Raw genomic sequence first — 24,189 nt, 5'->3', positions numbered from 1 at the left:
CACATTTTACTGTTCATGGACGTGTGATTAGACAAACGTATTAAGTGTTATGCACAGTGTTTTATAATTGTATTTTACTATATAATATTAAATAACATGTTATCACTGACCAGTACATGTAATAGTATTTTGTTTGTTAGTAAATGTGTGAGTAATTTTATATTGTGCACAACTTCCCAGTATAGTAAATGCATAACATTGTAAAAATACATGTAAGAGTCTAAAAATGTAGTAGCAACATAATTAGTATATTTTATCTTTGAGATGTAGTGGAGTAAAATCATAATGCAGAAGGTCGGAATTGTACTTAAGTACAGTAGTTAGGCTACTTAGTTAACGTTGGTTACATGTTTCTATTCGTTTTATTCTCTTTTATATGTGTGGTGATTTCTCCCTTTGTTTCTCTGAATTTGATGAGTTACCTCATCTGCCCGCCAGGTGGGGCAGTAACCACAGTTTTCTCATGACTGCAGGCGATACAACGAAACAACGTTACAGTGTTGGCCAAGCTTTAATTGGCTCAATTAACTCTGATTGGGGGAATAACACAATTTACTGAAAACGATATGTGTCTCCTAAGGACATAACCTCAGCATTTTGTAATGGATAAGTACAGTGTCCATTATTATGTATCATTTGTTTTTCCAGAAGCTAAACTAAATAAGAGTTTAACATGGGACAGCTTACTAAACAATGCCAGTGGTAGCCTACTTCAGATATAAGGAGTTATTTACAGTAACTCATGTTGGACCCAGGTGAATAGTTAAATAAAAACTACTAAGAATAACTTTTTTTTAAACCCTTACATTTATAAAGTTGTGTTGGAAGGTAAAACAACACCCTGCTGTTACAAACTCTAAAAGTTGTGAAAATGTCACGTCTGAAAATAGACTGCGTTTATAGCTCGCCGTTACCTTAGTTACTAATTTCCATACAGTTGATGAGCCGGTAACTCTGCTCGTACACCTCGTGCCCGCGCAGGTGTGGCTCTCGGGCTCGTGCCCGCCACCCCTCCCCCTAGCTACAAACTACAAACCGTGGCTGCGCGCTCCCGCGAAGTAATTCCTTGTATCAGATTGAGACGAGAGGAAGAGCGACTCGACTGGTCGGCAAAGCAACTCTGCTCCGGGAAACATTGTAACTCCGACTGCAAGCCACATACAACTGCAGGTAAACTACTTTCTGGAGTACCAGACCTTTATAAAGTGCTCATATCTCGTATTTTAAAGTTCTAAAGTGGACGGGAGTATTTTTAAAAGTTGTCCGGAGCTTTTAGAGGCCGTGCTAGCGAGGCTCAAAGCTAGCGAGGTTAGCTAACGTTAGCGTTTCGCCTAACCGACCTCGATTTCAAGCCGCTTCCGCACTTGCCACACACACTCATGCTACGGAGAAAACTGCTGTATTCTCAGTGTAGAAGCTTCTCTGACTGAAACACCATGGCCAGACTACACCATGGGCTTTTATTCATCTGCGAGAACTTACGTGATGTTTGCAAATTTAACCGGTAAAACTGGCCTACATTGGCGATGTAGCCAAACAATGAGGCTCTTTTCCTGACTTGCCCGGCTGACCAGGCGGCTTCCCAACCGGTCAGATGTGCCTGCTTTAGGTCGTTTTTTTGTTAAAGTTAGACATTAATGTTTTAGTAACGTGACAATACTAAGGAACGGATAAAGCACCGTGTGCCTTCTTTAAACACCAAAGCAGTATTTTCTTGTGTTGTAGAATGTAGGACATGTCGGTGACTAAAAGGCAGTCTCTAGTTTATAGTGGCGTTTAAGTTTTTCTAATACAATGTTTTGTTATTAGCAGTCTTTCACTCTGAGAAGTCATGTGGAAAGTATATACGGGTCTATGTATTTAGTTTGGATCGGGGCCACCCACCCATTCTTCCACTGCGGACACACTAGCCATCTGTTGCCGCTGTGATGACGCCATCTTTCTGGTGACCCACCCAGTAGCTAGCTGGTTTAAAAACACTGTTTGACTAAACACTGGGAGCTCTCACAGGCGAGAAACACAACTTTCTTTTTCTTCTGAGCCATGGTGGCTTGTTTCACGAAGCATTAGGGAATGTTCTAACCAGTCATGCTAAAGTCTTACATATTTGATCTCCTATGGCTCATGGTTACTGATCAAATTATGTCACTTTTTTATATTCACAACGCTCATTGATCATACGACAGTATTCTGGCTGTGAGTTTGTAATATCTAGCAGTAAATCAAAGTCAGAGATATTAGGGAAAACAGCACTAATGTCCATGCTGTTCAGACTGGTGGATTCATTTCTTGTCAATTTCACCCTGACAGACTTAAAGAAAAATGTTCTCATTTAAATGTAAAGCATAGGAGAATACCTTTTTTAAAAGCCAATTCAACCAAAAATAAAATGGTGTCTCATAGCACAGTGTCATAAAGATATATGGCACCCACACATTGATCTAAATAGGGATTTATAGCAAGCAGACGAAATATGGTTTTCCCAATTGTTATGGCTCAGTCCAATATTTTGGTATTTTTTTCTTACTGATTTAATTATTAAAATTAAAATCATAACCTTTACTGTAATGAAGGGAGATAATGTTGACTATTGACGTCCAATTTTGTTAAATGGCCAAATCTGGCCCAAATCAATCAGTTAGTCAGCTGCATTGTATTAGAAGTGTGTCCCTGTTGCTATGTTTAATCTTATGGATCTACTTGTTAAGCTATTCAAGCGGTTATTACAAATATTAGATCATATATTGTGAGCCGATTGCGCTTATTAACAAGGATCTCAATGATAACACAGGTTGTTTGGAAGAATCGGGGACACTGTGTCTTACGGTCCGATAATTCAATGCTTCTATTAGCAGTATGATATGATCAATCTGGGTGACTTTTAGTAAATAAAAAATGACATGTTCGTGAGCACATGTATGCTGTAGCATTCATCTGTATCATGTAGATAAGACAGGTTAGCTAACTGCCCTGTTTGGGTGCACACAGCATTTACCTCAAGGGAGATTGTATTACCATTGTGTGTGCTGCACACATTGTTAAAAGAACATTCTTCTGTCACAGTTATGGATATATTCATAATGTTTCTGCTCACTTAAATGCATGTCAGGTGGCAGACGAAAACCACCTGTCATGTCAGAAACTGAAATATTCATCAGCCAACCGTCAGTGAACCACCACTAAGCCGGGGCTAATTTTCCGCGCTTATGAATGCGTGGGGTATTTCCTGGCATAAACACACACAGGCCTTTTGATGCGACTGTTGCCTGTGCGGGGTTTTCTAAAGAACAGGCTGATGAATCATGAAGTGCAATAAAGCTTTGTCATAACAATGCAGAATCTATAGTGTTTCTCTTAACACTTTCTTCAGCAGCGAACATGCCATACAATTGATTCATTTTTGATGGAAACTGGTTGTGTGGACACATAAGTGGGTTTGAGTGGCAGGCCTGCTGTCTCAAATGTTGTCTGTTTTAGCTTGATAGGTTGGCGGCTTACTTAACAATCCCAATAGACGAGACCTCTCAAACATGACATTCCTTTGAATAATTGTGTGGTTTATTTAGTCAGGAGTATTCCCTGTTGCTCTCTCTGTATCTATCCTAACTTGTTAATATGATCCTGTTGGGTTATCCCTGTCCGTCTCTTCATTTCTTCTCAGGGTCTCTTTAGCTAGCATGCAGGTGGGGTGGTGATTTGTAGCGTTGTCCTTTTTACCGACCATGATTACAATTCACCAGGGCCCAGGAGTTCAAAACTTTTAATCTCGATCCGATCAGATTTTGAAATCCCATTTTTTGTGATCCAGGATCAGACAAGTCGGCCAGATTTTGTCCCTGGAGTTCAAAGCAATTCAGGATAGGATCAGCCTGATCCAGATTACGATTTTTCAAGATGACTAGATCCTGAATATCAGTGCTTTAATCCTACCGATCACCATCTAGTGGACATGACAAATAATACAAGGAAGACAAGAGACCGCATTGCAGACATCTATTGTCCGCAATTACTTTTGAAAGGTGATGACAGATGATGGACGATTTGTCATGAAGGCTAAAAATTGTGTATTATTTCAGTTAACAAACTTTGCCATCGTATTTATATTGAAACATATTTTTAAATAAATGGTACAGTACATTTTGCTCTGGAAACCCACCCCTCTGGTGGGATCAGGATAATCCAGTTTTTTGGGATCAAATTGATCCCAATCCTGTGTTGTCAGTTTGAACTACCCGTTTTGAAGATTTGATCCAGATTAAAGCTTGGATTGGATTTCCTGATCTGATTGGATATCAAAGTGATCCTAATCCTGTTTTTTGGTTTTGAACTCCCCAAAATCCAAATCTGATTTGATCAGATAGGGATTACAAGTTTTGAACTCCTGGGCCCAGGGGATTAAATCGGATTTGAACTCAATTTGATGTTGCTGTGACCATTAGCCTAGTCTACATAAACAACCTTTTCCTTTTCTTGGTGTATGTAAACATTTAATATCTATTCACCAATGAAGACAGTCAGCTGTGCTGTGGTCTGCAGGCTGTAGTTGGTGTTACATCTCTTCACACGTGCACCACTTTAATTCTTGACAAGCCTGTTTAATATTTTGGCTTGGCTGTTGGCCAAAGTGTCTGGCAGACATGACTAACATATTAGCAACATCCCAAGATGATGTGTGTGGTTGGTGGTAGCTTTACTTTCTGTTCGTTGGTGTCATGAAGCTGCAGGCTATGGTTCCAGAGTCGGGGGCGCTTTCACTGGAAATATATTTAAATTTTTAGAAAAGGAATAGTTAACATTTTCAGATGGATTTATTTGTATTCCAATGTGTCGAAAACTAGCCAGATGCAATACATTTTAATCCAGATTTTTGGGATAAACAACTCGTGCATTCTAGGGATGAGAATTTGAAAGCAAATGTATTCGAATATTCGACCCCCAAAAAAACGGTTAACCAAAATGTACATATCCTATAATAAAAAGAATATATATATATATTAGGGGTGTGACTGTTCACAAACATTTCGGTTCGGTACGTACCTCGGTTTTTAGGTCACGGTTCGGTACGTTTTCGGTACAGCAGAAAAAATGATCACAAAACATAAAATATTTGTTGGGGTTTTTTGATTATTATTAAACTATGAATAATGTATTCACTCAAATAAATACAAAATATAATAAAATAAACATTACGGTGCAGCATTTCGATGCACTGAAATAATCTGTATTTGAACTAGTGTTGCACGGTGTACCGATACTTGAAAGGTACCGCGATACCCTGCCGTTAAAAACAGTACGATTCCTCCGTTTCATTAGTATCGGTACTTTAAGAATGACGGGGAAAAGTACTCCGGTGAGAAAGCGCTGTTTTAATAAGAGCCGTGTGTGTTCAGCGCTCTGCTTCCACTCTCCCTGCACTGCAGCCGTGCCTGCTCTGCAGTCCCGCCCCTCTCAAGCACGCTCTAAGTCCCTCCCCTCTCGTGCACGCGCTAGCTGCCAGAGCATGTGAGAAAACGAGAAGCATGGCTGCAAGTGGGAGTGCAACTGCCGCTGCGCCTCGGCTTGTTGACAAAAAAGACGGCAGAAGCGAAATTTGGAAGTATTTGAGCTATATCTCTGACAGTGAGGGCAAGCCCACGGACACCACGAGGCCTGTCTGTAAGACATGTTTTAGATCCCTGCAAACCAAGGGAGCCAACACATCAAACTTGGCTAAGCACCCGCCGACCGGAATCCAGAGCTGTTTAAAGAATTTAAAGACAGACAGGTTAGCGAATGTGTAACATGCCCATGCCCTCAAATCTAAGTCAAACCAGTGTAATTTATTTTGTGACAAACGAGGCAATTAATGGCAATGATACATTTTTTGCTAACTTACCAATGTGGCTAACATCTGCAATATACATTTTGTCAATAATTATTTATATTACTGTACTATTAAATGTTAATAAAATATAAAAAAAATTATATTTTATAAAACAAAAAAGTTGTTTGAGATGATGCTTAATTTTATTTAATACGAATTATTGTCATTTATTTAGTTTATTGTTCTCATTGTTTAAAAGTTTGTGTTATGGTTCTGGTGTGAAATAAAGCACAATAATTACATTTAAGACTGTTTCCCTTTTTTTAAGAAAAGTATCGAAAAAGAATCGGAATCGCAATTCTTCACTTGGTATCGGTATCGAAACCAACATGTTGGTATCGTGACAACACTAATTTGAACTGTACTGTACTAGTGGCTACATAAGGATATTTGGCGTTTGTAATAGCTTTGGCTCAGTCTGAACTTGTTGCGAGTGGTGGAGGCTTAAATGCTAGTGGGAGTTGGGTTTGCACTTGCCAGCCGCGTAACTGATTTTAGTTGAACAATGCCGACAAACAGCTTTGGTTCGGTCCACATGTCTTTGTCTGTCATCCTTGTACGTAACCGCGAAACCAAAATGTTCCCAAACCGGAGACTTCAATGATGCTGGAGGATTTTCGAGCTCAACTTTATCTGCGTTCGCCATTTCGACAGTTCCTCAAATTACTGACTAAATTTGAACGCATCCTCGTGACCAGTAGGGCTGTGGCGATACACTAATCTCACGATACGATACACGATATTCAGCTCACAATACGATATATATCACGATATTCAGCCAGCGATACGATTCGATACAATTCGATACACTTATATCATTTTCTGAAAGATTTTAAAGGGACAGTGTGATTTTGGTGACATCTTGTGAGTGTTCCATTGACTTGGATTGAATTAATTCAACTGAAAGCATCAATTATACAATATATGGCTCTGACAGAGAGTCTACAGCTTGCAAATGCTGGACAAAATGAATTAAAAGATGTGGTGCGAAAATTAGTTTCATTTATTGAAACAGTGCAAACTGTAGCTTACAAGCCTTTGAAACCTAAGTACATAAAGTGCATTATCACAATGGACAATGGAGAATTAAAAGGTGCAGCAGGTGGCGGAACACGGGGGATTTGAATGGGACTTGTTAGAAATTAAAATCAATGTTTTGATGGCATAAAGTACCTTAAACATACCGTCAGTTTAAATGCTGTTTTATACTGAAATACCAGAAGTTCTTGTGCACAACCAGTTGTTAAGCTTTTATTCTGAAAATCCTTCATCTCCGGTTAGCATTTAGCATGTGGCTAATATGCCATTTACTATAGAGGTGAATTTAGTAGCGATATGACAAGGAGTGTTGCACACCGAAACCTACTGATTTCAACACTACAACTATAGACGTCGAGATATTATTATTGCTGAATATTAAATGAAGGTACAGTTTATTTGAATACGTTTGTTTACAGACGTGGGTAGCATGAGACAACATCCGGAACGACCGGAAATGATACCAGCCGTGAGGTATTTTTGGAGTATTGATTACAGCGTTTAAAATGTATTAAATGAAAAGTCATGAAAGAGTTAAGGAGGAGAAAAGGCGTGTTTAGTTATATATTTAATGTACAATGTCTGAATCCTCTGTAATGCGCAACAACGAACATTGGAGACGTGGAGGGCCGGCCCCCAGCAGCGCCAACCGGCCCACAGGGAGGAGCCAGCAGAGGATATTTAACAGCTGGAAAGGTGGAGCTCGCTCTCTTCCCTTCGCTCAAGAGAGCCAGAACACAGCTGTTTTTCTGACTGAACCATCTTCTGCTTGTAACATTACCGCGCTTTTTATTAATTAAAGTATACATTTGAACATTCTCAGAGACTCAATTAGTCTCATTTTTAAAGCTTCTCTCCTGGACGCGAGAATAACGAACACAGTTATCAGACTTAATGTATCGATACCCGTGGCTGAAATATCGATACTTTCTCGGAAAACTAAATATCGATATATATCGCAGGATCGATTAAATTGCACAGCCCTAGTGACCAGCTCTCATAGTATGCCTCTCGTCCAATGAAATGACTTGGTCGCTCTGACGCGTTGAACCCAATGTGAGCAAATTACACTGAACGCTGCAACGCAGCACCTGAGATTACTTCCAAAAAGTTGTTCGCGTTCTCAATTTTTTGGTTTGGTACACACGTGTACCGAACCAAAGGGCCCATACCGAATAATTTCGATACGTATGCCGTTACACCCCTAATATATATATTTTAATTTTGAAAAATAAATAAATACATGTTCAAATAAGTATAGAAACCAAGTCGAATTTGTCAAATGTATTGAACTGGTGATCACAGTTTGAACAGTTGACAGCTATAGGCCTACAGCTTTCATGCTTAAACATAACTTGGTTTTCTGATGGATTTGGACATAAACGCGAGTGAAGTATAACCGGACGCGAGAGAGAGAGATCAACACCTGAATAACTTTGAATATTCGATTAATCGTTCCCATCCCTAGTGCATTCCTGAAAGAATTGTTCTCGTCTCACAAACCTGACTGGTTTCCCTTCAAATAATAATAAAAACAGCTTTTAGCATTGCTGACATTGTGAATGCAGTACATGGGAAATGTTGGCACTATTATTGAGGTATTTGTGTTAGTTGTGTAGTTTGGTGTAACCCCTTATTCTGTGGAACGGTGTCTATGAATTTTCCTGCTACACACGGCGAGTCAAGTGGTTGTCTGTTGGCTACTCGACAGAAATTAATCAGCGCTAGATTATCCTCGCTCAATTTGCTTGCTCCAAAATGATACTTTGCTCATCGTTTTTATTCACATCAGCGTTTGTGCTTCGACAATTGTATGTTATTGAGTTCAGACAGTTCAGACACAACAGTCTCCGCTGCTTATGGAGATTTTCCTGTTGTGCCCCGTCCTTATTGTGCTCCTGTTAAGGGATTTCCTGCCTCATTTTTGTTGGCCAGACATTTTTCTACGTACTTGGTGGAACATTGTACTCTGAATACTGTAAATATTAGAAGCTTATTTGCCTTATATGAACACCAGATTGTAGGCTCCTGTTGTCTGGTAAGCTGCTTTGTGGGAATCGTGTGTGGTGCCAATGATTTGCTTGTAGGCACCTAGGCAGCATTTGTTAAAAATGAGGGCACATTGTTATTTACCATGGTTAACCCGCTGGTCAAACGTTTCAAGCATTGACCAGACACCAACCTCGAGGCTACAGCTGCCCCCGTTTTTGTCTTCTCTTTTCTTTTTTTCAAATCATGGGGGAATGGTCTAATCTTTTTCGACACTGCTGTCCTACTTTAAGGATTCATCTACCATTTATAGAAAGCTTGCAGCACCTCACGTGCTTAAGTGCAATTTAGGGTCTGGAACTAATGGGCCTGAGGGCTAAAAAGCTGTCAAATCTAAGGCAATTTTATTTGGGAGTAATGATTAATCAGAGGTTTTACAGTATTCTTGCCATAAACTCATTAATTATTCATCCTTCAACATATGGGATTACTGGTATGCCCAATGTGCCACAGCAGGTGTTTGGGAACAACATGTTAGCTTTTCATCTGAAAGGTCTGGAAATTCAAACTGGAGCAGTAGAAATGTAGGCAGCTTACAGTAGTGGAAAAATGTCAGTTGCTTACAAACTGCTGTATGGACCAAAACAAATCAAGGGGGAAGGAAGACTGACTTATTGGGGCCAGAGACCCTCTTCCTATGCAAAGCCTGTTTCAGATTAATAACCCGTTTTTAGCAGTGAAATCCTTTTTTACAGAAACTATCCAAAGGGGCAAAGTAAATCAAGGAAATAAAAGCTCTAACCTGGGCTGTGATAGCGCCATGTTAAAGCTCCAGAGATCATTTCAGAAAGAACAGGAGCGGCATCGGGGAGTTTGCTCTCTATCAAGCCTCCCACTGACTCACTGTGAAGGAGATAGCAGGCTGGAATACATGATTGACAGCGCACGGTGCTGCACCTTTCCGGATCAAGGAGGAAACAGCCCATCAGGCATATGATGTATTACCCTCTCTATATGGGGTCCGCGTGTCCTTGTGCAGTTAGTAAGTACACAGTGCATGTACTGTGTGAAAGTTGTCTCTGCAGCAGTGCCTCAATGACAAATGAGGTGCGTTTGATGTGCTCTTGGTGCATAAAGCCGCTGTGCCTTTTGGACACAGTTCTTCGTGTATGAAGGGAAATGGCCGCTTCCTGTTTTATGTTGTGATCACATTATGCTCCTGGAAAAAATGTGGCCCTTATTCTTTTTATCATACACCGGCAAGTAGGGTTGCACGATATTGAAAAAAACTGACATCGTGATTCCCCCCCCTGCGGTATATATTGCGTTTTTTTTATAACCTGTTAAGCCCCAAATTCCCGGCGGGTACTTTACTTTTTTTTTTCACGACACTGTTGCCCCTTTCACACCAGCGCTTTTTCAGCTCCGGCTCTGAAAAGCGCCGGTTTTTCCTGTTCACACCGCAGCGGCGCCGGCTCTTAGCTTCGGAATCCGGTTCACTTCCAGCTCCAAAAAATTGTCGGTCTAGAGGCAAGAGCTTCGGAGCTAAGAGGTGGCGTCGCTTACGTCTCTCTTACGTCGAGGCGTGCAGGAAACTAAACCCACCTCCCCTGAACATGGGTCGACTGTCATGCCTGCCTACAAAAGTGCTTATAAACACACTTTATAAAGTCAGGCAACACTAACCAGGCTTCGTGTGATTCTGTTTATTTGTACCTTACTTTGACCATCCGTTCACTGTTATTGATCATTGTGGAGAGGCAGACGTTTTGTTTTGTATTGTAGCAGCTATCGGATGGAATCAATACATGGGCTGCACAGGTTGTCGTGTCCGACTATCACAAGTAGAATCATAATAAAAATACGCCGGTAAAATGTGCCTGTAGAAAACGGTTTATGCCACAATAGGATAGCAAGTAGTCAGTTTAGCTTCAGTTGCTATGCTAACATCACCCATTTTATACCAGAGAAACTTTCATAACAGCGTTGTGATGCCAAACAGCGTCAATTCAGACTGACACACATTCAGGAGAACTGGGGATATGTATCAGCTGCTTGTGTGAGTTGGACAGTGAATACTTTAGAGCGGCCGCTGCAGTGTGTGCTAACCGGGAGCTAACGGGAGAATAAACTCCCGTGGAAGAGCAGCCAACACTGCAGCGGTCGGTAAATGCCGCAGAAACACATTAATAAACAATGAACCACGGCACTCTGGAGAAAAGTATAAGGTTGGAGAAGTCGTTATTTAATTTAATCTGGCTTTGTGTGATTAAAAGCAACACGATCATCGACCCGACGCAGTTGTTGTTGTTGTGAGCGCCGTAACGCCGTTGGGGGGCAAATCAGCGATGTAAACGGTGACGTCATGACGCAGCAGCGGCAGCACCCAGTCGGGCTCTGGGCGGTGTGAACAGAGCGGGAGCAGAAAAGGGAAACCGGAGCTGAACCAGAAAAGCTCTAGCTCGGAGCTAGAAAGGGAAAAGCGCTGGTGTGAAAGCCGCATGTGTCTCAGGGGATCTTAATATTTAAGAACCTATTAATGTGTTATACCAGATTAACGGAAATAATCTCAGCTAACTGACGATACAAACCATTTTTACCAAAACACAAGTCTCATAAGAAGCATCTAAATGACCCCTGAGCGAAAAATGCTAACGCACTTTGGCACAGAACTCAAGATAAAAGTACCCTTATTACTTATCGTAGCTACACATACAAAATATCCGATTAAAGCTGAGGTTCCACAGATTATTTAGGTATATAGTATCATCACTGAGTGATCCGAACTCGGACAGGGGAAGCAAACACAGACATCACAACACGTACCATTACGGAGCTTCTAGGGGAGATCGTCTCAAAATCTCAAAAGACGTGTTCAATACCATTAAAACGAGAAAAAACCCGGCTGAATCGGTTAATCCATAGGTTTTTAACGTCTGTATAAAAAAATTATTTCATTTATAATCCATAATAAAAATGTTATGTAAAAATCGCAGAGCAAAAGTTAGCTGCTAATGGTAGCCACCAGAGTGGCTGCTGCTTCCGGTCTTGGCTATGCTGCAGTCCAGCGCAGTCTAACACACACACATTACCAAATAAGGAGTGAGAGTGACGCGTAGCCAAAACCGAAAGCTGCATACACTCTGGTGACTACCATTAGCAGCTAACTGTTGTGCTCCGATTTTTACATAAAAATTGAATTATGGATTATAAACAATTGCTTCAAAGCCACAGATACATTATCAACCTATGCATCAACCGATTCTGCCGCGTTTTCTCTCGTTTTAATGCCATTGAACACGTCTTTTGATTAGATTGACAGCTATGGTGAGACGATCTCCCGTAAAAGCTCCGTAAAAGGTACGTGTTGTGATGTCTGTGTTTGCTTCCCCTGTTGCGAGATCGGAACGCTTAGATACTATACGTAAATAATCTGTGGAGTCTCAGCTTTAATCGGATATATGGTATGTGCAGTTTCGATAAGTAATAAGGGTATCTTTATTTTGAATTCTGTGCTAAAGTGCGTTAGCATTTGAAAAGAAAAATGAAAAAAACCGCACGTCCCTGCGGCGTGAATATCGCGCATGCACATATCGCGGTTATCGCCATGATACCGGCAAGACTTCAAGAGAAAACGTTAGGCGTTTTAACCTAGTTCCTGTGTTTGTGATTTTCAAAAGGAATTTCCTGATATGTGGTGTTCGAAGCTGCTTTCAGCCAATGACACGAGACTACATGATTGACATTCATTTGCCCCAACTTCCCTTAACGCTGTTGGGCAAGCTTGTTCTCTTCCACCCACGCTGACACGTCTGCAAGGTTGTTTATTGTCATGAACAACTGGAACTACAGCTGCATTTTTTACTTCCTCGTAGCTCATGGTGTGCACTTCTGTAATGACATTTTTATGCTGACACCTGTATGCTGTTAAGGATGGGACAGGAACCAGCAGGGCAGAGACGTGCAAAGATACTTGGGCGGTACTGTTGCAATCTTAAAACGGCTCTCCTATTGTACTTTACTCCTTACTCAAGCAGTACATGCTCATCAGCATACATCCTGATCAGATACTTGATAAAAGGATGACACATCTGTCTTATTGAGCGGTCTTAATCGGTTACTCTTACCTCATATGCAGCTAGTCTGAAGGGTGTCTGTGTGATTTTAGGTTTTCTTTTACACATACTGCCCTAAAATATGAAGTGATTCCTGCTCTCGTGGGGCCACATGTGCATTTATTAAGCCTCGCCATTTGCAAGTGTTCCTTAACTCAGGGGAAAAGCCATAATCACAACTATGACATTACATTTCTGTCTTGGCACTTTTTCAGATTCCATTTTTCAAATCTAACCCCCTGAGAGAATCTGAACTTCAGGTTGAAAACTGCTTTTTTTTCAGCGCTGTGGTTAAATGTGTTCAGTGAAGTGTTGCATTGGGAACCTGCTCTGTGCAACACTACCCAACACATAGTCTCGCTTACAGGCCACACATGATGCACACAATTGTATGTTTTATTTGATGTGTATGCATCATATAGGATCATTTGTTGTGTATTCCCCTTGACGACCACACTTTAACAGTTTGAAATAGTCAGTAACAACAGTTCTGATTGTACTTAATGTCGTGTTTTTCCCGTGGCTCCTTGATCCTAAACTCTTCCTCCGTGTTGTCCTCCAGGGATGGCAGCAATCCGCAAGAAGCTGGTGATAGTGGGGGATGGAGCTTGTGGAAAGACCTGCCTTCTGATTGTCTTCAGCAAGGATCAGTTCCCCGAGGTCTACGTGCCCACCGTGTTCGAGAACTACGTCGCTGACATCGAGGTGGATGGCAAACAGGTGAGGCAACGTCACCGGCCATTGCCGCAACACCTCTCTCTTTTAATCTTTCAAATGTTTTGTGTTTGAATCAAGGACTACTTTTCTCCTTGGTGCTTAATCATGCTCCGGCTTTAATTCTACCTTGAGGGCAACGTGTGGATAAAACGCCACTGTTCCATTTTTCACATCTTCCCTCACATTGCAGCAGTCTGTTGCTAAGTCGGGCCTGTTTAAAGAGACTGCTTCCTTTGGGCTCTCAGATTGAATGGCAAAATGTTTGTCAGGGCTTCTGGGTCGTCTTTTACGTTTCTGTGTTCCATCAGAAATGCAGTCAATTGCTATGCTTGCTCACACTAACCAGGGCTCTTGAATTGTTATGTATTAGATTTTATAACAATGCGAAGACGTCCTATGAAAGATTACATGCCAAATCTAAATGAATCCTTTGTACCCCCAGAACCAGCACATTGTAGGAATATGTCTGTTTAAAACATGTATATCTCAAATTAAGAGGCATTTGCTCTCTGGAGTAAGACTCTTTGTGGCTTCCAGCTTCGGGGTGTACTGTATTTTTTTTTAAGCACACAGCTCCAAGTCATGACCTCATTATTGGGTAATGGGATGCTGGGATTTCGAATCTTTATTGGCTTTTTGGTTCTAACCCTTTTCGCTGCTGGGGTGAACTCTGACTACTTCTTGTCAAGTGTCAAACTCTCCAAATCTGGCTCCTTTTACCCGATTTAGCTTTGCAGTCTGCTCGGTTTTTATTTGTCAGCATAAGACCTCTTGAAAAAAAAAACGTCACATTTGTCAGTTATCCAAAGAAAATCCTTTTTTTGTTATTGTAAAACAGGACCACCTTTTTAATGAACATTTTACCTGCATTACAGAGATGCTCCACCAATAGAAATGCATGAGTTTCTGATTGAATCTCTTTTGTTTAGACTTGTAATTCTTGTTCCTATCATAGAATACCGTCCTCATGAAAATGAGGGGAAAGCCCCCGAGCCTTGAGCTCTGCCTCAGGAATCTTGTGATCATGGCGCAATAATTTCTTCTTGTCCGTTGTGGACCTTGTTTATTATCTCATTTACTTTGGGGCTTCAATGTGAAAGTTGTGCTGATCATATTGGACATGGTGTATTAACTTCAGTTCTTCCCCTTCTCTTTGTCCTTCTCCTCTCGATGTGTGTGTGTCAGGTGGAGCTGGCTCTGTGGGATACTGCGGGTCAGGAGGACTATGATAGGCTGAGACCTCTCTCCTATCCAGACACTGACGTCATCCTCATGTGCTTCTCCATAGACAGCCCCGACAGCTTGGGTGAGTACAAACCACACCCACCCACCCACACACATTCATACATGACATAAAATACCACATTGCAGAGGAACTGCTTACATTTGCACATACACACATACCCTGGAGTCTAGACAAATCGTGTGTCATTCTAGGGCATGCAGCAATGCTGGAAACGTAAAAAAGTCATCCAGTTCCTGTCCTAATGATTATGAACAGTACTTCTGTGATCACATCAAAATAAGGTGATATAAGCTGAAGATTATTATAGGTCCAGACTTAAATCAAACGGGATCAAATGAGAGGAAGTTGCTATTTTAACAAATGACAGCCCTATTGTACTAATAGTAATGAAATCGTTGTACATGACCATTTGTCAGACATACAGCTCCCCTTTTAAAGCTGTGCTTTTGCTGACCATGCTAGATTTGTTTTTCTTGATGCTCAATTGAGATATGGAGGCTCTTTTTATGTTTTGGGTTTTTTCCCCTGTCTCCAGTCACAAAATTATTTTTGCAGTCACTCACATTTTAAATCAAATAAAAAATGCTGCCATCTTGTGATTTAACTCTGTTAACTAATTTAAAGATAAGGCTAATTGCTGCGCCATCAAAGAGCTTTTGTGCGAGCGCTCCGTTGTCAGGTTTTCAATTGTAGCAACAAATGATACCAGCATTTCCTACGAATACGTGGGATTATTTACATACTAATTGAGAATGTCTTTATGGAGGCATACACGGAGAGGCAAGCGTTTCCGCCGATTAAACGTGTTTTGTGCGTTTAGGGACAGTGTCTCCAAACTGCACACCTCGGAAAAATGTATCATTGCTTCTGATTCGTCAACAGACTGAAGAGAATGTGTCATAGGATGCATAATAAGATTAAAACTATGTATTACACGGCTAAGTTAAATACTCTATTCTGATTGGTCAATTCATGAGACACGTTGTTAATACAGACCTAATACTTCGCTAATCTTCTTTTCACCATAATGACCGCCAAAAAACTATTTAACACGGATATCAAAATCATCCATGTTTTTGGGGGGGGGAACTATTTTACTCTGCACTAAAGATGGCCTGACTTCAAAGAGATATGTTCCTGTATTAAAGCATATAATGAATAAATAATATTTGGTGTTATGCTTTGTATTTTATATTGTTGTTATTATTGCCCTATTAAAGAAAACATGCCATATTTTGCAACCCAGCATGTGGACGGGCCGTCAGGGTCACTAAGAGTATTTGGTAAGACTATTATCAGTTAGATAATATCTGTCATAGTTTCTGTGAAAATACTCGATAATGGACACAATGGTGGCGCACGCTATACAAGTTGTAGTACAGTAGATTTTGTAGTAGGGCTGCAACAAACGACTAATTTGATAATCGATTAATCTATCGATTAATGAAACGATTAATCGACTATTCTGACTATTATGGCTTGCACAATTTCTCAAACGCTCTTATTTAGCCATCAACTTTTAGATTTAGCTTGAGGTGGTTTTAGGCATGTGGAAACTACCAATGAAGACAATAAAGATGAATACTTGATTCAAAAATACATATATTATTAAATTAACTTAACAAATTATTTACAAAATTAACATTGCTTTTTATTTAAATTAAATCAATAATATTTCACATCAAAAGAAACAACAATGTTTTAATAAATCGTATTAAATAATCTGATGACAGAATTGTAAACAGAATAGCTGAAACTTTAACAAAATAAAGAGTAACTCAGTTTCCTCTAATCATTAACCCATGTTTGTATCATTGAGTTAACTCTGTGTGTTGCTGCTAGCATACATAACACCTGACGTGGAAAGGTTACTCGTGGATGGAGCTACAGAGCTGCTAGAAAGACAGTTGAACCCGGTGCATTCCTCCGTCTGTATGTGGAGCACTTTTGCTCAATGTTTAGACAAATTGCTCGTGCTTACATGCTAAACTCTTATTGCACTTTTGGCAACGAGCATTTTCCACATCGAGACGGGTAAAGTTTAACCACACCTCGGAGCGCGTTCTCTCCGCCATCTCCGCAGTGTGTTGCTGCATGTAGCAGCTGCGTGTGTGTAAACTGCCCCGCCCCCTCGCACACAGAGAGATCTCGTCTGATCGAAAATACATCATAGACGCATTTGTTTGTCTTTTTGCATATTAGAAACGAGTTGGCGACACTAAGACTGCGATATAATGTTTTTGTAGCAATAATACATGACATATATTTTTTAAATGTCTCCTGTACCGATAAAAACACCAATAACGTTGGAGCTTAACGGCTCGTAAAACACACGTGATGACGTCAACGAATCGAGGACTGAATTAGTTGGCAACTAATTTGGTAATCGCTTAAGTCGATTAGTTGTTGCACCCCTATTTTGTAGTGAAGGAAAGTAAATACAAATGGGCTGTGAAATACATTTCAATGTGACAACTAAATGATCCTTTATACATTAACACATAACATGAAACGGCCAATAAATATTGATCTATCGTTTTTCCTTCACAGAAAACATTCCAGAGAAGTGGACGCCAGAGGTCAAACACTTCTGTCCCAACGTTCCCATCATCCTGGTAGGAAACAAGAAAGACCTGCGCAACGACGACCACACACGCCGGGAGCTGGCCAAGATGAAGCAGGTACGAGAATACCTGTCTCCTGTTTCTAATATGTGTGACTCCAAACAATTAAAATAAACAATGCAAAGAGTAGTTATTCAAATGATTAAATACCACAGCTTTCACCAGTATTTAGTAGCAGTTGGCTTTATCAGCTAGCATTTTCCAGACTTGGAAATGTCTCGAATGTGTCCCTGAACCATATTCTTGGTTTTCTCTTCACCCAATAGGAACCAGTGAAGTCGGAGGAGGGGCGAGACATGGCCGGCCGCATCGCAGCTTTCGGCTACATGGAGTGCTCCGCCAAGACCAAGGACGGCGTGCGGGAGGTGTTCGAGATGGCCACCAGGGCGGCCCTGCAGGCCCGCCGCGGGAAGAAGAACAATAAATGTGTAGTGCTGTAAAATAGCCGACACATTTGGACTGTTTTCAACCCCCAGGGGCAACTGTTCCCAGGGGGCTAGGGCTCGAGAGGGGCGGAGGGGGGATTACTAGACGGGAGAGGGAGGGAGAGACGGGGAGAAAAGAGTGCAGTAAATGACTACCGCTGTAAAATGGCTGTTTGTAGGACTGAATTTGCCCTGGGACTTGGGTTTGGGAAGCTTCGATGGACATGGACAGGGGGGGGGAGATTGGGGGTGGGGGGGCTGACTACCGCTGTAAACCATTGGGCTCTTCATCTGTTTGTCTTTTCAACAAGCCACTTACACTGATAAACACAATAAGGAGACGGCAGAAACTAGAAAGGTCTAGTTTCTGCCTGGATGACTTGACATATGGATAGGGGCAAACAGCACAGTAAATGAGTTCCACTGTAAACAGCCACCAGTGGACTCTTCATCAGGGGTTTCTACCTGGGAGAAGGGGGCGGGCAGTGTGAAGTTCGACAGGTGCTTTAGTTTCCTGGGGAGGATATTTGAACAGCCCCAAAAGTAGATAAATCACCAGTAAACAGTGATCTTCTATAAGCTTGCAGTTTAATTGAATTGATTGGGTTATTATGGGACAGTCAGTCTCAGGTGTCGTGGAGCTACATGCTCACATGTCCAGCTCGGTGCCATTTAGTCACGGCGGTCGCTAATCCTGTGCTCGCAGTGACAAACCCATCGAGCCGTACTCTTACTGAGGTGACCTGTCACAGAGCCGCCTCATAGTGAATGCTCTGTATTTCACACATTAATGAACAGTTTGAATTGAGAGAAATGTGTCCTTAGCAATGGCCTTAATGTAAAACTACTTCCTGTGCATCATCACTTGATCTGTAAATCAAATTGGCTTTCATTGCCACCTGTATTCTATCTTCACAGTGCAGTGTTTCAGAGGAAACGTTTACTCCATATGATAGGCATTAAAGTACCCACACGCTGGTGAATCTACTTCAGGATTGTCTTCTTAAATATCAAATTGAAGGAGGCAGGTGATCTGTGTTCCCATTGGATGATGATCTTCATAAGCTGACCAGACTCTGCTGCATCTCAGCTCCCGCCCCTTCCTGTTCCACAGACTGCTGGTGCTCATCTTCCTCTGGTCATAGACCGGGACAAAGAACAAGGAGAGAAGAGGACCGTGTTTACACCACTGATCTCCTTATCTGGGATGAACGACTATTGATTATTTCTTTGTGTGCGCATGTTTGAAGGTCAAATGTAAAACAACCTAGAACTCTTGGAGGGGAAATAAAGGTTATCTACAATATACATTTATACTGGTCAGCTGTAGCCATCTTCTTTAACATGACACACGTGACACATTAAAAAAAAAAAAAATCCTGTGCATGGTAATTGAGTTGTCAAGTTAGGCAGCCAGATAGATGTTTGGGTTAAACGTGCTGAAAATCTGTATCACTAACTAGCACAGTGAGCATTTATCACCTGCTGTATGTTGGATATTTTTTATTTGGGGTATTTCTTAAGGTCTTTCCATTCTAAGAATTGTAAGGGTGTGCAGATATATTTGGGATTCATCAGCTACCAGCCTTCCTTGACTTGTCTGCGTGTTTAGCTGGCAGATTCAGACCCTCCTGTTGTTCTTCCTGGCCTACAGGCTGTTCCAGAAACTTGGTCTCGTGTTTTTGTTTTTATACTTTATTTCCTGCTTTTAAAAAAAAGAAGAGAAACTCATGTTGTCTTATCAGTATTTAAAATAGGAGGTATAAGACTATGGGACTGCTTCTGTGTCGTAGCTTTAGTTTATTCTACTTTTTGTGCTTTACCTGATTTTTTTCTTTCTGATGATTTACAATTGGTTGTAAGAACCCGTCAATCATCCCTGCAAAATGCTGTTGTTAGGCAGTCAGGAGAAAGGCTGGCCTCTCGGCTGCCTGTCTAGAGCATCGCCGGCTCTTTGTCTGTTCTTTGTTTTGAACACGGCTGAGAAGACAAAAAGGAAAAACAATGCAAGTCTCCTTATTATGTACAAATCATTTTTATTTCTACTTTTATTGTATTTTTCTTAAATCCTGATTTTTGGGTGCTGAAGCAGTGACGTAAACAAAGGAACAGGAAAACCAAGCTGTATGCAAAGTCTGTAAATATGAAATGTGGGTTTGTTCATACTAGACTATACACACGCACATGACTGGAAACTATTTGTAAACTAGCTTTGGTTTGTGTAATAAATTACTTTCTATAACACTCAGCTCCTATTCATTGTTGTCTCAAGTGGGGCATGGGGAATGGCTCTTCAAGTTCAATCAATACACATGAAGCATGAATGAATGGTGGATTCATTTCAGACTCCAGACTGAACACCTGAATCATAAACTGAAAATAATGCAACCATTTTAGAGGAACAAATGGGGAAGTGTTAAGACTCAAATTAAATACTTTCCACCCAAAATAGAGTTTACAATTAATTAGTTTTAATTTGACTGGTCACGGTTATGCTGAATGTCAGACTGCAACATACTGGAATTTGACCACTTTAATGCATCCATGGTTGACACTTAACATTGAAGGAAGGATCACATAGTGAGTAACATGCAATGAGGGGTGAGTTTGTTGTATTCATGTTTGAAATATACTTTTAATTCAAGCAACTGCTTTTCAAACCCCTTAAAGCTACAACTCCTAATGTGAAAAAACAATGCATTGAATAATGAGTATAGTTATTCGAAATGCAAGCTGAGTGGGTTTTCCATGTTTCTGGTGCAGAGGCACAGATCATTCTGAAACTGAAATCCCACTGCAGCTCCTTTTGATCAGAGGGACTCCCACGCAGAGCCTTGTTTGATCATTAATCAGTCGCCCAAACACCCTTGTATCACTGAATCCAAGTGCTAGTTTTTAGGATTTCAGATAAATATCAAAGCCCACACCAGCAGGCATCTCTTGAGAATGTGAACCTCCTCTTGACTTGTGTTTTAGTGTGCCAAGAAAAACAACAACAGTCTTATCCCAAAATGAACAAACTACATATGTACTGTTTTCCTATCAGACAGCTTCATTTCAAAGGAAAGTAAATCAATATTGTGTCCACTCATTATCATAAATTACGTTTAATTAAAACACATACACATCGGTTAATCAGGATGACTGTTGAAAGGAAAGCAGAAAGCAGCACCACACCACAGCCTCACTACACTAGTGCTGCAGAGAGAGAAGTGTGTGGGATGGCGAGGTGAGCCGTTTTTCAGACTGTGTGGGATGAAGCTGGATGCTGTGGAGTAATATGCAGAAGCTTCCACTGGCAGAGAGTGAGGAACTGCTATAGCCAATATCAAACATAGGGAGTTGTATAAGTCACTGCGGAGGAGTGGGAATAAAATGGATGTGTGTGCAGGATGGCACTCACAAGAAGTAAGCACTTACAGTAACCTTTTAGTCTAGAAACATATATATTTAGCCTCATGTGCAGCACATATCACATTTGTATAAATGATGTGGAGGAGGGATTTCAAGTTGTAGTAAATGTAAGGATGGATAGCAGGAGGAGGTCTCCAGTGATGGTTTACAAGAGGCGTAATGGGTGGATGTGAGAGGAAACAAGAAGTCAGCCTGTGAAAGAGTGAAAATGACTCCCTCAATCACATCACCACAAGCCAGAACAATGTCAGTACCTAATGGCCACAGAGCTGCAATGTGTTAGCTTCAATGAGATTCAAAGAGCACATCTGCTGGATTGCTTTGTAGCGAAATATAGGGCATTTGTCCTCCAGAGCAAACTCTTCTTTGCCCAAATAGCAGCTGCTGAGGTTGTTCCAATATTTCTCTCTGTTTTTTTCCAAAGACATAATAGCATGATGGAAAAAGTATGTAGAAGGAGAAAATACTAAGAAAAAGAAAATGTTATAGGAACAAAATTAAATGTTTAATCTACAAATGTGGAGATCAATAGCATTCACTGGACAGGAAGAATATAAAAAACGAATCTATATTAGTAACCATGGCTTTTGGATAAAGTGGTGGAGTAAAAAGAAGGCTACAGATCTTTTCGCCATTTGAGTGGCAGTAAAAAAGTTCAAAGAGTACAAGTACCTAAAAATGTGTTGGCTACTTAAAGACAGTTTGACTAAATGTTCTTAGTTTACATTAAACTGCTGCATTTCAGTGTTTTCATTAGCAACTTCAATATCATCATCATCATGAATAAAACTGCTGTTATTCACATTGCTTCACTCTAACAAGGCTACACCCAAATGGTGTCATACATGATATTAACAGATGCTACATGATGCTATCTACATCTCTTTCTGGTTAATGGTACAAAACTGCCACATAATGCACAACCATGTTGACTGGCTGACACATTACTGGGCTTTGAATAGACACTTATTTAACACAAGAGGCAACTTGTTGGAGCCACAGTGGTTCACCTCAATCTCAGCTTTAGTATTATGGTTATTCATCACTTATTAACAGAGTCTATGCGAGGGAAGTGACTGTGGCTCTCTGGAGAGACATTCAGAGCGAAACCACAGTCAAAGGGGAAGGAAGGAAGTTCGTCACTGCCTGCTCCACCCAAAACTGGTGGCCGGGCATCATGTAAGACACGCTGCCTAAAGTGCCTATGGTGCAACACTTATAGAGGAATGAGCTGGAGGGAAGCCGCTGAGGGAGACGACGCTGTTCCCAGTTTCTCTCAGCGTCTCCCCCTCTCTCCCTTCCTCTCCTGCGGCTGCCGGCTGGAGAGGAGTAGCGCGCAGTGGAGCTCAACAGCCGGCTTTATATACCAGTCTATTTTTAGCCCTTCGCAAGCCCAACTATTTTAAACCAATATGAGCTCATCACCGACCCGAGTTGTCCAATGGGATGAGAGGCAGAGGAATAGGCCGTCCAATGGTAGGGAGAGAGAGGGGAGAGGAGGCGGGCCTACACAAGAGCCTATCATCTGCACTTAAACAGACAGCAGTGTGTCAGAGAGACAGACCTCCTCACTCTGCCGCTTTTCCAAGGCACCACACACTTTTAACTATTCCACTAACCTCAGGGGGACAATGCATTCTCTCACAGCAGGGGATTGTATCCCAATAAGTTAAACAATGAATATTAGAGCTGTCTTATCATATTAAGAACATATAACATGTTCTCGCTCAAAAAAGGCGGGGACTTTATGTTGCTCAATTTACACTAACTGAAATAGACAAAACAGGTAGGACAAGGACAGCAAATAGCCTATACACAAATAACTGTAAATAGTTTACATGTTTTCTTTTATATTTTAGCTATCAGCTTAAGGTTGTTATGACATTTTGAGGACAATTCCACCCTGTCATGAATTTATCTAATTTAACATAGGGTTCAACATAATTGAACTCTGACCTGTGACACTGTGAGACCCACATACGTAGAGCCAGTTACAGAGAGAATTTGGGATGACCCCTAAGATTTCCTGTCACTGTGATCATGTATGCTGCTGCATCATTGAACAATGATGAAAGAAATGCCTGTTTCTACTACTGATGAAAATTCATCTTTTTCGTAGACGATCTTTGGGGTAGGTCTCGCTGCTCTGAGGTGTGATTTTTGGAGCAAGGCTATGACAAGAATTACCCCGTGACTGTGAGTCATGCACACCCACCTAAATTGCTTCCCAAAGTTTTATTTTTAGACAGTCCGCACCGAAACACAACGCCCTGTGACCCATTTGTTTCTGTTCCTCCGGTGGGACAAGTTTATAGTCCCAATGACACATTTAACCTAAAAAAAGACTGGTTTGTGTTTCCCACAGTTGACCGCAAAAATCATGTATTATTCAACTTTTCAGACTTACTGTGATTACTCAACCTCAATGCAGATGTTCATATTTTATTGTAGGTTCGTTCACCACTGCCTACCGTTTAGCACCAGTCGCGCTCCCGTCAGCCGCGCCCCCGCACAAAAGGTTCCAACATTCATGGTTCCAACACACCACAACGGGAGCGCGCAGGACGGTCAGACCCGCTCCCTCCAAAACACCGACTCCACCCTGTCATACAATTCATCACATCTGCTGAATAATTTAAATCCAAACAATTCCTTGGGATTAAATTGAATTAGAATAAAATGCAAAGGCATAAACTATACTTGACTAGTGTAAGGCAATGCTACAACAGTAGGCTATTTATTTATTTTTTCTCTGATA

General features: G+C 41.0%; 1 protein-coding gene across 1 annotated transcript; it reads left to right on the top strand.

The window, feature by feature from the left end:
- The first annotated feature begins 1,023 nt into the window (after positions 1 to 1,023).
- rhoab (ras homolog gene family, member Ab) lies at positions 1,024 to 20,261 on the top strand. The gene is made up of 5 exons (XM_034208965.1): positions 1,024 to 1,170; positions 13,568 to 13,725; positions 14,908 to 15,028; positions 17,519 to 17,649; positions 17,859 to 20,261. The coding sequence occupies exons 2-5, from the start codon at positions 13,570 to 13,572 to the stop codon at positions 18,030 to 18,032; spliced, it is 582 nt and encodes a 193-aa protein (XP_034064856.1). The 5' UTR covers positions 1,024 to 1,170; positions 13,568 to 13,569; the 3' UTR covers positions 18,033 to 20,261.
- Positions 20,262 to 24,189: the final 3,928 nt, after the last annotated feature.

Source organism: Gymnodraco acuticeps, unplaced genomic scaffold (genome assembly GCF_902827175.1).
Source record: "Gymnodraco acuticeps unplaced genomic scaffold, fGymAcu1.1, whole genome shotgun sequence".
NCBI classification, from domain to species: domain Eukaryota; kingdom Metazoa; phylum Chordata; class Actinopteri; order Perciformes; family Bathydraconidae; genus Gymnodraco; species Gymnodraco acuticeps.
Note: the sequence above shows the minus strand (reverse complement) of the source record. Positions and strands in the feature narration are given on the sequence as shown.

Excerpts from the sequence above, each read along its gene's own strand:
- rhoab (XM_034208965.1), top strand. The coding sequence starts at position 13,570 with ATGGCAGCAATCCGCAAGAAGCTGGTGATAGTGGGGGATGGAGCTTGT. Across the intron at positions 13,726-14,907 it reads TCGAGGTGGATGGCAAACAG|GTGGAGCTGGCTCTGTGGGA; the intron begins GTGAGGCAACGT and ends TGTGTGTGTCAG. Across the intron at positions 17,650-17,858 it reads AGCTGGCCAAGATGAAGCAG|GAACCAGTGAAGTCGGAGGA; the intron begins GTACGAGAATAC and ends TTCACCCAATAG.